Below are 12,500 nucleotides of genomic sequence, written 5' to 3'. Positions count from 1 at the left end.
TTTAAAGTTTCAGGTGTTGTGTAAAAACACATACCTTGCTGACTTCAAGTTACAAAGACTTTCCGGTACGTTAAATGACCGGACTACTTGCGGAATGATATTAAAGATGTGAATTAGAAGCATTAGAAGCCTGTTCAAATCGATGGAACTTTTTGAAACATTCTGAGGAGCCATATAATAAATATATATGGTGTCTGTATGTATATATATATATCTGGTTGGTGTTCCGATGGAATGTTCTGGAATATTGATGTGTGTTGTTCTTCTCCTCCTCAGACACAACTGCCTGTTCCTGGTGGACTCTGTAGCATCACTGGGGGCCGCTCCCCTGCTTATGGACCAGCAGAGTAAGAACTACTGACACACATCATCTCATCTTCTCCCACAGACACAAACACACACACACACACACACACACACACACACACACACACAGACTCAGTAGTATGCAGTAGCACATACTTTCCCTCTTTCCCTTCTCAGAGATTGACATCCTCTACACTGGCTCACAGAAAGCACTGAACGCCCCACCTGGCACCGCACCCATCTCCTTCAATGAGAGAGCCTGGTAAGACCTATCAGTGTGTGTGTGTGTGTGTGTGTGTGTTTGTTTGTGTGTGTATGTGTGTGTGTGTGTGTTTCTGTGTGTGTGTGTGTTTGTTTGTTTGTTTGTTTGTGTGTGGATATGGAAAAGCCTTAAACCCATGTGTGTGTGTTTGTGTGTGTGTGTGTGTTGTTTGTTTGTTTGTTTGTATGTGGATATGGAAAAGCCTTAAAACCCATGTGTGTGTATGTGTGTGTGTGTATGTGTTTCCCTTAGAAAAGCATGTGAGATGTGTGATTTGCATATTCACAGTGTTGTAAGTGTGTCTAATGTGTGTGTCCTAGTGAAAAGATGTTCAATAGGAAGACCAAACCCATCTCCTACATGCTGGACATGACCCACCTCTCCAACTACTGGGGCAATGATGGAAAACCAGCCAGAATGTAAGACTGATTAACCCCCTGTGAAAGACCGCTTGAGCCGGCCATCTCACCATGTGGGATGTAGCCTGGTAGAATGGGGTTGCAAGCACGAACACACGACGCAGGAGACAGTGGCTTCCATAAAAATAAATAGCTAGATTTATTTACAACAGGGTTTTTGTAAAACCCCAAAACATACAAACACAAACTGAACACACTAAAGCCTATACTAGATAAGGTACACCTCTGAGCATTCAGGTTTTGTCTAGTACCTTGTCCAAGCTCCATCTAGCATGTTCAGTCTGTCCTTCTCTCTCATGAAACAATGAGGTGCACCTTAAGTAAGGACACCTTGGTCCAATTAAAAGGTAATTGGACCCCTCCACAGGGGTGGGGGAATCCGGACCCAACCATTTTGGTAGGGGAGTCCAGTCCTTCTTCCCCCGTGAACCACAGTGAGAAGGGGGAGGGACTTCACCTTTTCACACCCCCGTTAACCACACACACACACACACACACACACACACACACACACACACACACACACACTTACACAAGTATAACTGCAATCTATTTTAATTGCCTAAACAGGTTTGAAGGGAAACTTCTGTATTTTTTCCAATCTTTAGGGGCTGTTTCTACAGTCACAGAAATCAGTCATTTTCTACAGTTTCTTAACAGTTATTGAGGTAAACAGACACAGGTCTATCGTCAGACACTTGTCGTCAGACACTTACAATAACATTATGAGCCGGATGTTTGCCAGATATGGTGTTCTAACTCAATATTCAATACCAATTCATTTTTGTCCTTAGTACCGTAATATTTGGACCCAAAAAGATGGGAAAATCGGACCCAGGTTAAAAAATACTGATGCTTCCCTTAGAAGTACGATACAGGAAACAAAGCTGTAACCCATGAGGAAGCCGTACAGATTGAAACTATGATACACATGCAGATATTATCCTCTTTAAGTGCCCGTTACAGATTGAAACTATGATTAAGAGAAGCCAGCTGTTCCTTTTAGTTCCTCAAACAGATTTAATCACAATAGAAGGAGCTATCATAACCCACATGTAAACCGTGTGATGTAACCATGGTACAGTTCAGCTAACTTCATATTTACTTCTCTGTGTGTGGGCATGCACATGTGTATGTGTGTATGTGCGTGTGTGTGTGTGTGTGTGTTGTGGTTCACAGGTATCATCACACAGGCCCCGTATCTGGCTTCTTTGCTTTGAGGGAGAGTCTTGCGATTCTGGCTGAGAAGGTACTCAAACATGAGTGTTTGTATGTGTGTGTGTGAGTGTACGTATGTGTGTTTATCTGTGCGTATGTGTGTTTATCTGTGTGTGTGTTAGCATTGTGTTTATATTTGCCATTGTGTTCTGAGGGGTTTGTTGCATGTGTATGTGTGTATTATGGTCTCTGTGTATGTTTATCTGTGTGTTCGTGTGTTCGTGTGTGTGTGTGTGTGTGTGTGTGTGTGTGTGGTGTGTGTGTTTATCTGTGTGTTCGTGTGTGTGTGTGTATGTGGTGTGTGTGGGTGTGTGTGTGGTGTGTGTGTGTGTGTGTGTGGTGTGTGTGTGTGTGTGTGTGTGTGGTGTATGTGTGTGTGTGTGTCTGTTTATCTGTGTTTATCTTATGTGTTATGGCTTCTTTGGGGTGTAGGGTCTGGAAAGCTCTTGGCAGCAGCATCGGGAGGTTGCTGAATACCTGTGGAAAGGGCTGGAGGACCTCGGCCTCAAACTCTTCATTAAGGACAAGGTCGGTCTGTTGTGTGTGTGTGTGTGTGTGTGTGTGAGAGAGAGAGAGAAAACAGGGATAGAGGGAGAGTATGTGACTGACTGTGTACTTGTGAGTGATTATTTGTGTGTGTGTGTGTGTGCGAGTGTATGGTTTTATTTCTTGGAGTTCATCGAGCATAGTGAACCTTCTTAGATTTTGAAGAAATTTGAGAAACTCTAACAGTTAGTTAAACTAAAATATTGTGTGCCGTGTGTGTGTGTGAGATAGAGAGAGAGAGTGTATATTTTTTCTCCTTTGATCAATGACAATAGTGTTTGTGTGTGTGTGTGTGTGCATGTGTTCTCCTCCTCAGGAGCTGAGGTTGCCATCGGTGACCACCATAGCGATCCCTGAGGGCTATGATTGGCGGGAGATGCTGGCCTACATCATGAAGCACCACCAGATGGAGATGACGGGAGGTCTGGGTCCATCCATGGGCATGGTAAGTGTGTGTGTGTGTGTGTGTGTGTGTGTGTGTGTGTGTGTGTGTGTGTGTGTGTGTGTGTTATTGTGTGTGTGTGTGTGTGTGTGTGTTTGTTTGTTTTTGTGTGTGTTTTGAATGTAGTTGTGCGGTTGTTTGTTGTTGTGTGTTGTTGTTTTTATGTCTGTTTTGTGTGTGAGTGTTGATGTAGTGGATAGGTTTGATGTTGTGTGTGTGTTTCCATTTGTGTCTGTCAGTGTTTGTGCATGTTTATTTATGTGTGTGTGTGTGAGGGGTGGGGGGGTGTTGCATTTGTGCCAGTGACTGAGAGTCCAGTGAGCTTCCTTGTGACTCTGCCCTTTGACCTTTGGTTGCTAGGTGATACGCGTGGGGCTGATGGGATATAACTGCAACAAACCCAACGCTGACATGGCACTCAACGCTCTAGCCAGTGCCCTCAGAAACTGCCGCAAGAGCAAGGCATAGCATCACATACACACACACACACACACACACACACACACACACACACACACACACACACACACACACATACACAAACACAAACAAACACACACTCACATACACATACACATATATACACACACACACAAACACACACACTCACAGACACATGCACATATACACACTCACACCCCTCACTCATACACACTTTACTGAAAACGTATACACTTTAACACACACTCATAGACATCACACTCACATATTTGAGCACTTTTCATCTTGGAGCAGGCCTGCCTATCTCCACCAATCTGGCCTGTGTGTTTTGAGCTCAATGGACATGTGAAAGGCCATAATAATTGTAAATAATTAATTGTATGTTTTGTTTGTGCCTTGTGATCAAGTTTTTAATAAAAAGGGAAGTATTTAAAACATCATGCGTTTTGATTTTGTAGCCACAGTGCATTGATCCTGTAGTGTAGACATACTCTTGATACTCATGATATTTAGAATCGCACAAGAACATGTATCCCCCTCTAGTGGCCAACACCATGTAAGCACAGCTGGACTACAGGTGTGACGAAGCCACTCTCGAAGCAGGCAGTGATCAACGGTGCGTGCTAAAGGAAAGCCAGTACAAGATACAACATACATCCTTTAAAGTAACATAATGTAACAATTCTACCTTAAAATAACAGCTTGAAAAAAATTGTGCCGCTACAATTACTTTTAATATGGAGAATGGCCTCTCCGCCATTGCCATCGGGGGTCTGTAGGGAAATTACTGCGCTCTGTAAGATTTCTGGAGCCGCCCGGTCCTTTGTTTCTGAGCATGCGCGACTAGGATCGGGTAGTGACAATCACTATCGGAACAGCTTTTACTCGTTGGCAAGAGCTGAAAGACACATTTGGATAAAAGTTCGATTCAGAGCTAGCCATCTTTTCTTGACTGTGTTAGCAAAGTCGTCAAAGTTCGTGATTTCCGCAAAGAAATAAATAGTTCTTCACGCAAATATAACTTTTAAGTTTCAGGTGTTTGCGTAGCAACCCATTACTTGCTGACTTCAAGTACAGTGAGTCTACGTTAAATGACCGGACTACTTGCGGAATGATATGAAAGATGTGAATTAGAAGCACAAAACCCGTTGCGGTTAACCCGTTGCGGTTAACAGCGGTCAATATCTTTTCACAGAGGTGAATATTAACTACTTACTAACCGAGAGTGAGGTCTCTACGTTACAGCCTCAGTCTGATATTTCCCTATACACGGCTGGCATGGCTACCCATTAGCCAATCAGAATACTCGTACTGTCGTTGCCATATAATAACAATAGACCTAATCAGAATGTTCCAAAAAGTACCGTTGATTTGAATGGGCCATCCCAACGTTCGCAGGTGAATATTTCTTGATATTCACCGCTGCGAAAAGATATTGACCGCAGTCATTGGGTTTTGTGCTTCTAATTCACATCTTTCATAGGTGCTGTTCGCCCCGTCGGGATTTATTTTTGGATAATGACCTCCGGACAATACATTATCCCTTACATATCGGACCTGCGAACGTTGGGGTGGCCTATTCAAATCAACGGAACTTTTTGGAACATTCTGAAGGATAAACCTCTGTAACCATAGACGTATGTGTCTATGTCTGTAACTGTCACTCCACACAGACCGCACAGTCATTGCCTAAAACTGCCACCGCCACTTTGTTTTGACTGTCAAAGGGTGATATCATTCTTAGCTTTCACAGCCGCAATTACGTCAAGCACATGATTTTGAGGTAATTATAGTAAATAATTTAATTTGGACTACAACTCCGATTTCTACCCTGATGTAGTGATGTTATGTGCTTTTAATATAAGTTTTATGTGAGAGGCTAGTGGGCCTATTTAGCTCATATGTGAAAAGGTTCGGCGGGCGGGGGCTTGTGAGTTCCGGTTGTGTGTGTGTGTGTGTGTGTTATGCATTCTCCAGAGGCAAGTCGGTTGTACCTTCCGTAACCACATGGTGGGTGTAAGCTCTTGGAAACGTAATAACAAGCATACGTGATTGTCATTAGGTTCATAAAGAGCATTAGAAACTAAATGTCATTGCCACGTTATGAAGTCGGCCAAGTGTGTTAGTTTTAAGCAGTTAGACAGGAACCAAATAAGCTGCGCTCTGTGGGAACTGGAGCGTGCCTGGCTGCCTACGCTGCTACACTTTCGAATCCTCGGCTCTGAAGGTCCATTGGGAGGAGGCGATACCCTGAGCGTTTAACGGGTTGTGCGCATACGCGGATGTATGTGTGTCGTGGCTTTCGTCTTGCCTTCAGCTCGGCCCGCTCTAACGATTCAAAGCGATAACTGTTCAAAGCGATGAAATGACCCGCTGTCGGACGATCTCAAGATTTGAACTTTGGATTTAGCTAAAGGTAAGTAAGGCAGACTGTTTTTTTTTCTGATGACAGTCAACATTAAATAGGCTTACTCATAGAAGACAAATTAGTGGTCATGATGTTGGATTTCAGTGGACAGCGTGACAGTTTCAGTTCAAATCATGAATACTTAGTTGATTATCGTGAAATTAGCAAACCTCTTTTAAGTACATGTAGGCCTACTCACTTGCCAAATTACGCTGTGTAGTTTTTAGTTTTTCGTACGTCAGCTTCAAACCCACAGCGCTGCCTTGAAACAGCTGTTGCTTCTCTTGTTTAGTGTGGATATCTGTTTAACATCCCTAGCTTTCCTAGCATAATGTGAGCACGGATTTGTTATTGCTGAAGACACATTGTTATTTGTTTTCCTCAGTGTCGAACGTGCTGATATGTGTTATCGTGTTGAAGTTGTCTGGAGTTGTGTCGGACGCGAACTCGTGGCTGTTCATGTTTGTTCCGTCTATTTTTGTCAGACCGTAAACTTTCCCTCTCATCGTAGACAACTGGCTAATACACCAAGTCCGAATAAAAGACACCCTGTTCCAGATTCTCTCCCTTCGGCCCCCCCCCATTCCTTTGAGACTGACAGACGAAATGCATAATGTAAGAGGACGGCTGGTGATGGCTTATTAGAAGGAGTCTCAACCATTTAAATGAATTCTGAGAGGCAATAACTGTCCCATCAAGAGTTTCCTTTTACTTTTAAAATGGATTTGAACCGATCCTAAACCTAAATCTAATCTCTGTGCCTGATTTCCAGTCTAATGCGGTGTGGTATGTCATATGGTAGCCCTACAGTGTGATATGGTATGGTATATCTGTAGGAGTCTGGCCTTGGTCTGGCGTATAGCGCTACAAGTCCCCTGTGTCCCCTGGATCTCTGGCACCTGTTTAATGAGCTTCAACTGGAATGGCCCTCTAACATGCGCGTTAGCCAGAGTTCATCAGCAGGCTGGCCGACTCCACTCTGATGTCAGGACTGGGCAGGGATACCGGTACAGAGATAAACAGCCTAGAGAAGCAAGACTCTTTAAGACCAAAAACAGCGCCTGTTCAGCTACACCACACTAGCTAGATACTGTTAGTACTGTTTAACACTGGTAAAAATGTAACAGAACAGCTTCATGACAACAGCGCTGTCATACTGTTTTTACATTAAAAAAACACAATTTTAATAGAGCACTGTGCTAAAACTGTTGAAGAACAATTACATTGGTTCACATAAAACAACCCTGTGCTTCAGAGCAATAGCACTCACACCACACTTTACAGAACAGAACACCACAAGGTCTACACAACTTCACCATTTCGGAAAAACAGCATTAATTAATTTTACATCTTAAGATTGGTTAAAAACCTACAGTGTTGTTGAATTGTTCAACAATAAAATATGCTACAGACCCCCTTCTCTCCCTCTCCCCCCCCCTCTCTCTCATTCTCTCTCCCTCTCTTTCTCTGTCTGTCCCCTCCCTATTTCCCTCCCTCTCTCTCCCCCTCCCCTCTCTCCCTCCCTTTCTCTCTCTCCCCCCCCCCCTCTCTCCCTAATCTGTAATTGGTATTAAGTGTACCCTCATCTTTCCTAGGTGTGATCATGGGTCCTTTTGGGAATGGCTCCATCCATATAGACACCCGCAGCTGTTTCAATGCCACCCAGAGCACTGTCCTGAAGGGCGTCCAGTTCGGAGGGGTGCCGGTCGTGCTCCTGCTGGACTTTATAATGTTTCTGGTAAGAGTGTGTGTGTTTGTGTGCCCTGGAAGGGGTCCAGTTAAGGTCAAGCTAACGTAAGGCTTAGTTAGCGTCAAATGTAGCCTATATGACCTGGTACCCTATTTTATTTTATTTGTGCCTGCTGTTTAGGCCTATGGGAAAGCTGATTGGTTGTGCCTCCTGTATGTGAGAGCTGATTGGTTGTGCCTCTTCAGGTTCTGCTGCTGCTCTTCTCAGTTATCAGGAAGAAGCTGTGGGACTACGGACGCCTGGCACTGGTGGCCGACAGTGAAGGGTGTGTGTGTGTGTGCGTGTGTGTGTGTGTGTGTGTGTGTGTGTGTGTGTGTGTGTGTGTGTGTGTGTGGTGTGTGTGATCCCAAACCTAAACTGCTTGATCCTCATAATTTTGACCTGTTGTTTAGAAAAGCACGCTTGCTAGCAGTGTGTGTGTTAGCTATGGCCTTTCTTTGGACAGTAGTGTGTCTCATCATCTCTTGTGTCAAGGGTATACAGAACCGTTACAGAGGATAGAAAGACAGTGGAAGTTACAGCAACACAGGAGGCATTACCCAACACGCACACACACACACACACACACACACACATGCACGTTTAAATACATTTACAGCAACAGCACAGGGCTGTTCAAGCACTCACATAAATACGATTGATTAAATAATAGGTGCATGATTATACATGTGCCAAGGGTATACATCTCCTGTTTGTTAAGACATGCGTTTCATCATGTGTGAGTGAGTGAGTGAGTGAGTGAGTGAATGAGTGAGTGAGAGAATGAGTGAGTGAGACTTCTGCCAGTGGACCTCTGCTGCTATAGAGAAGTGGACTCTGGTGTGTATGTGTGTGCAGTGGACACGGTAGTCTAGCTTTCCTCTAAGGCCGTGGGCAAACTCCAGCAGTGTCTCCACGACAACAAACAACCCAAGCACACAGCTCAGGTTCCATAACCAAAACGTGCCAAAAACCAAGTATATCCCCAAACCGCGGAAGGGGAATCCAGCCATGTGTTCACAATGTGGCTGCAGGCAGTCTCATGATCAGCAAATGACAAGCCGGTAATAACCACACTGAAATATCCTCTTACATTTACATTTAGTCATTTAGGAGACGCTTTTGTCCAAAGCGACGTACAAGGGAGGGAATAGTCAAGCTACGAGCAATAGAACCTGGTGTAACAATAAATACTACTTTACATAAGAAATATAACAAAATTAAATAAAAAATAAAAAGAAGTGCAGAAATGTAACTGCTGTAATGGCAAGTTACGCACTAGTCGAAGTGCCAGTTAGGACGTGAAGTGCTCTCTTTTAGTTCTGCTTTAGGGCTTTATATAGCTAGTCTTCAAAACACCAACACACATGTAAAGATAAGACTATACTTCCTCCAGTGGGCCCCAGTGACTCCAGTTTGTGTGTTTGTGCGCGTGCGTGCGTGTGCGTCGGCTTGTGTGTGTGTGCGTGTGTGTGTGTGTGTGTGTGTGTGCTAACCTTGTGTGTGTCTCGACAGGTTTGATTCTCATCGGCGTTATGGCCGCATGTCCGTCATCTCCAAAGGAGAGGAGCCTGAACACGAGAAAGTATGACATCATCATCACCAACATCACCATCACTAACCCTTTCATCATTACCTCATCACTACCGCCGTAATCTCTGGCACATTACCCTGTGATATTATTACATTACATTATAATACCCCATGATCATCACCACAATAAAACCGTCATCATCATCATCTCTTACACACACACACACTCAATGAGGAATGTCAGAATGATGGGGCGTCGGTACTGATGCTGATGATGGTTGTGGCTTTGCTAATGGCAGCGATGTTGATTATTATTGTGTGTGTGTGTGTGTGTGTGTGTTTGTGTGTTTCCTGCAGGATCTGTTTTCCTGGCTCCCTTATATCATTAGAATGGAGTAAGTTGATGTATAACATATCTCAGGCCTTTACATATATGCATGTTATCTCCGTAATGGACAATATTCAAATGTGGGGTTTTTTGGCGTGTGTGTGTGTGCGCGTGTGTGTCTGTGTGTGTTTGTGTGTAGTATGGTGATGGTGAAAGAGCGCTGTGGAGTGGATGCCGTTCACTACCTCTCATTCCAACGTCACCTGATCGTGCTGCTGCTGTTTGTGTGTGTGATGTCTGTGTGTGTCATCCTGCCTATCAACCTGTCTGGGGACCTGCTGGGTACGTTAAGGACACTAACAGCTCTAACATTTGATGATGCCTCACACTACTTAAACAGCTGTACTCGTTTCAAATGTAAACTCTTTTAAATGAGTCATTTGCTTGACAGTTATCTAGTCAAGTAGGTCTTCAGTCTACATCAAAGGGGCTGTTTGTGTGTGTGTGTGTGTGTGTGTGTGTGTGTGTGTGTGTGTGTGTGTGTGTGTGTTTGTGTTGCCTGTGTTCCAGTAGCATATTTGTATACAATATACAATGTGTGCATGTTTGTGTATATGTGTGTATCCCTGTAAATTGTGTGTGTGTGTGTGTGTGTGTGTGTGTGTGTGTGTGTGTGTGTGTGTGTGTGTGTGTGTGTGTGTGTGTGTGTGTGTGTGTGTGTGTGTGTGTGTGTGTGTGTGTGTGTGTGTGTGCTGTTTTACAGGAAATGATCCATACAATTTTGGGAGAACCACCATTGGGAATCTGAAAGAAGGGTAAGTGTGTGGACCTTCACCTGCACACTGTCTATTGACTGGGTAGATATTAGGTGTATGTAAATCATTTTGTTTCTAGAGCAATGACCTTAGGTGTGTGTGTGTGTGTGTGTGTGTGTGTGTGTGTGTGTGTGGGTGTGTGTGTTTGTGTCTGTGTCTGCAGAGATAAAGTGCTGTGGCTACATACAGTTATGGCAGTACTTTATCTTGGCCTGACGGTGGCGCTGCTGAGACACCATACCGCTCAGATGAAGGGCACACAAAGAGAAGAAGTATATACTCACTCACTCACTCACTCACTCACTCACTCACTCACTCACTCACACACCACACACACACACATATGGAGATAATTTCCAAGCACTGTTAATGACTTAAGAATATATGAATCAAGTGCCTTGTATTAATATATTCCTTGTATGAACCACGTGCTTATGAAATGGCTTTTCTGCGAGTGTGTAACTTAGAATATTAGGTGCCACTTAGTCTGCATATGTACAAGAGCATGTTTAGACCAGAGGTGATAAGAAGGTTCGAACTGTGCTTCTTCCGACCTTGCAAAACTTCCATCCTTGGCTCGGACGTGAGAAATCCACCACGTGGTTTTCCCTGCTGAACTTCTGTCTATATAAACCTTGTGCGATGTGTTTATCATTGCTTCACTTTCAGCCTTGTGCTGGGACTCCAGCCTGGGAGTGAGCCCGATTGCAATTGTTGTTTGTCTAATAAATATAATTATATGCAGCTCCGGAGTCCTGAGGTGACTAGGGTGAATTTTCACCTATCACACACACACACACACACACACACACACACATAGACACACACTCACACACACACACATAGACACTCACACTCTTCCTCTCTCTCCCTCTTTCTCTCTCTCTCACACACACACACACACACACACTTTCACAGTCAAACAGACACATGCACTGTGTTGTTTGGTGTGGTTCTTTATGTCGGGATCACTTTTTAGGCCAGAAGCACACTGTTATTTCTGTATTAATGTTGATGTTGCTGTTCTTGTGTTTATTGGTGTGGTTCTCTCTGTTGGTTATCACTTTTCAGGCCAGAAGTACACTGTTCGTCTGCTCTGTCCCCAAAAATGCCAGTGACGAAGCTATCAAAGCACATTTCACGTCAGTATACTTACACACGCAGTATATATACACACACATACAAACAGTGTGTAGTGATTGTCATTACACATATCATATCCTCAGACTGACATTCGTGTGTGCGTATGCATGTATGTGTGTTTGTGTGTAAAGAGAGTGGACTGACATACCCTATGGTGCTTGTCTGTAATGATCATGTGGTTTCTGACTGACCTCTCCTTGTGTGTGTGTGTGTGTGTGTGTGTGTGTGTGTGTGTGTGTGTGTGTGTGTGTGTGTGTGTGTGTGTGTGTGTGTGTCTGTAGGGAGGCGTATCCCTCCTGTCAGGTGACTGATGTTCGCCTCTGCTACGATGTGGCTAAACTAATGCAACTGGACAAAGAAAGGTACTACATTATCCAGCATGCAACTGAGTGATTCTGTTACCTAGTGTTCTGCTAAGAGATTCCTCTGATGTTGCCATGACGAATTTCCTAGGAAACGGGTGGAGAAAAACCTGCAGTACTACCAAAGGGTTCTGGAGCGGCAGGGCAAGCGTGAGGTCATGAACCCGCACCTGTGTTGGTACTTCTGCTGCCCGTCCTGCCAGTGTCGGGCCTGCCAAGAGGTAAGGGAGCACTAAGGGTTAAGGCATACAGATGTCCATACTGTGTGTGTGTGTGTGTGTGTGTGTGTGTGTGTGTGTGGTGTGTGTGTGTCATTCATAAACTGACTACTCATGCATTGCGGTGGTGGTTGAAAGTCATTTTTACTCACCTCACTTGACCTCACAAGCCCTCATATGTGCATGCGTCTGTTTTTTTAGGTAGATGCTTTAGAGTACTACAGTTCCCAGGGGGCTGTTCTGCAAGAGGCAGTGAAAAAACAGAAGCAGGAAGTTCCACAGCACACCCTGGGCATGGCCTTTGTAACTATGCATACCCAATCCATGGCAA

The 12,500-nt window shown here is 44.2% G+C and overlaps 2 protein-coding genes across 4 annotated transcripts in view; both read left to right on the top strand.

Annotated features, from left to right (window-relative positions):
* The window catches only part of agxtb (alanine--glyoxylate and serine--pyruvate aminotransferase b), a 6,300-nt gene extending 2,548 nt beyond the window's left edge, over nucleotides 1-3,752 (top strand). The window contains exons 5-11 of the mRNA XM_031582197.2: nucleotides 277-347; nucleotides 484-568; nucleotides 889-987; nucleotides 2,167-2,236; nucleotides 2,638-2,733; nucleotides 3,068-3,196; nucleotides 3,554-3,752. Of these exons, the coding sequence (XP_031438057.1) occupies nucleotides 277-347; nucleotides 484-568; nucleotides 889-987; nucleotides 2,167-2,236; nucleotides 2,638-2,733; nucleotides 3,068-3,196; nucleotides 3,554-3,661 (658 nt within the window). The 3' untranslated portion in view covers nucleotides 3,662-3,752. The remainder of the gene's footprint in view (nucleotides 1-276; nucleotides 348-483; nucleotides 569-888; nucleotides 988-2,166; nucleotides 2,237-2,637; nucleotides 2,734-3,067; nucleotides 3,197-3,553) is intronic.
* Nucleotides 3,753-5,214: 1,462 nt separating this feature from the next.
* The window catches only part of tmem63a (transmembrane protein 63A), a 13,663-nt gene continuing 6,377 nt past the window's right edge, over nucleotides 5,215-12,500 (top strand). Inside the window, exons 1-12 of one of the 3 annotated variants that reach the window (XM_031581660.2) lie at nucleotides 5,215-5,417; nucleotides 7,637-7,779; nucleotides 7,977-8,056; nucleotides 9,286-9,355; nucleotides 9,661-9,698; nucleotides 9,831-9,973; nucleotides 10,395-10,446; nucleotides 10,610-10,718; nucleotides 11,518-11,588; nucleotides 11,871-11,951; nucleotides 12,043-12,172; nucleotides 12,371-12,500. The exon at nucleotides 12,371-12,500 is cut by the window's right edge and continues 4 nt beyond it. In XM_031581660.2, the coding sequence (XP_031437520.1) occupies nucleotides 7,645-7,779; nucleotides 7,977-8,056; nucleotides 9,286-9,355; nucleotides 9,661-9,698; nucleotides 9,831-9,973; nucleotides 10,395-10,446; nucleotides 10,610-10,718; nucleotides 11,518-11,588; nucleotides 11,871-11,951; nucleotides 12,043-12,172; nucleotides 12,371-12,500 (1,039 nt within the window). In that variant the 5' untranslated portion in view covers nucleotides 5,215-5,417; nucleotides 7,637-7,644. Of the gene's footprint in view, nucleotides 5,418-5,611; nucleotides 6,055-7,636; nucleotides 7,780-7,976; nucleotides 8,057-9,285; nucleotides 9,356-9,660; nucleotides 9,699-9,830; nucleotides 9,974-10,394; nucleotides 10,447-10,609; nucleotides 10,719-11,517; nucleotides 11,589-11,870; nucleotides 11,952-12,042; nucleotides 12,173-12,370 lie in introns of those variants that run through there. The other 2 variants (XM_031581657.2, XM_031581658.2) reach the window with 2 other exon arrangements.

Source organism: Clupea harengus, chromosome 15 (assembly GCF_900700415.2).
Source record: "Clupea harengus chromosome 15, Ch_v2.0.2, whole genome shotgun sequence".
NCBI lineage: Eukaryota > Metazoa > Chordata > Actinopteri > Clupeiformes > Clupeidae > Clupea > Clupea harengus.
Note: the sequence above shows the minus strand (reverse complement) of the source record. Positions and strands in the feature narration are given on the sequence as shown.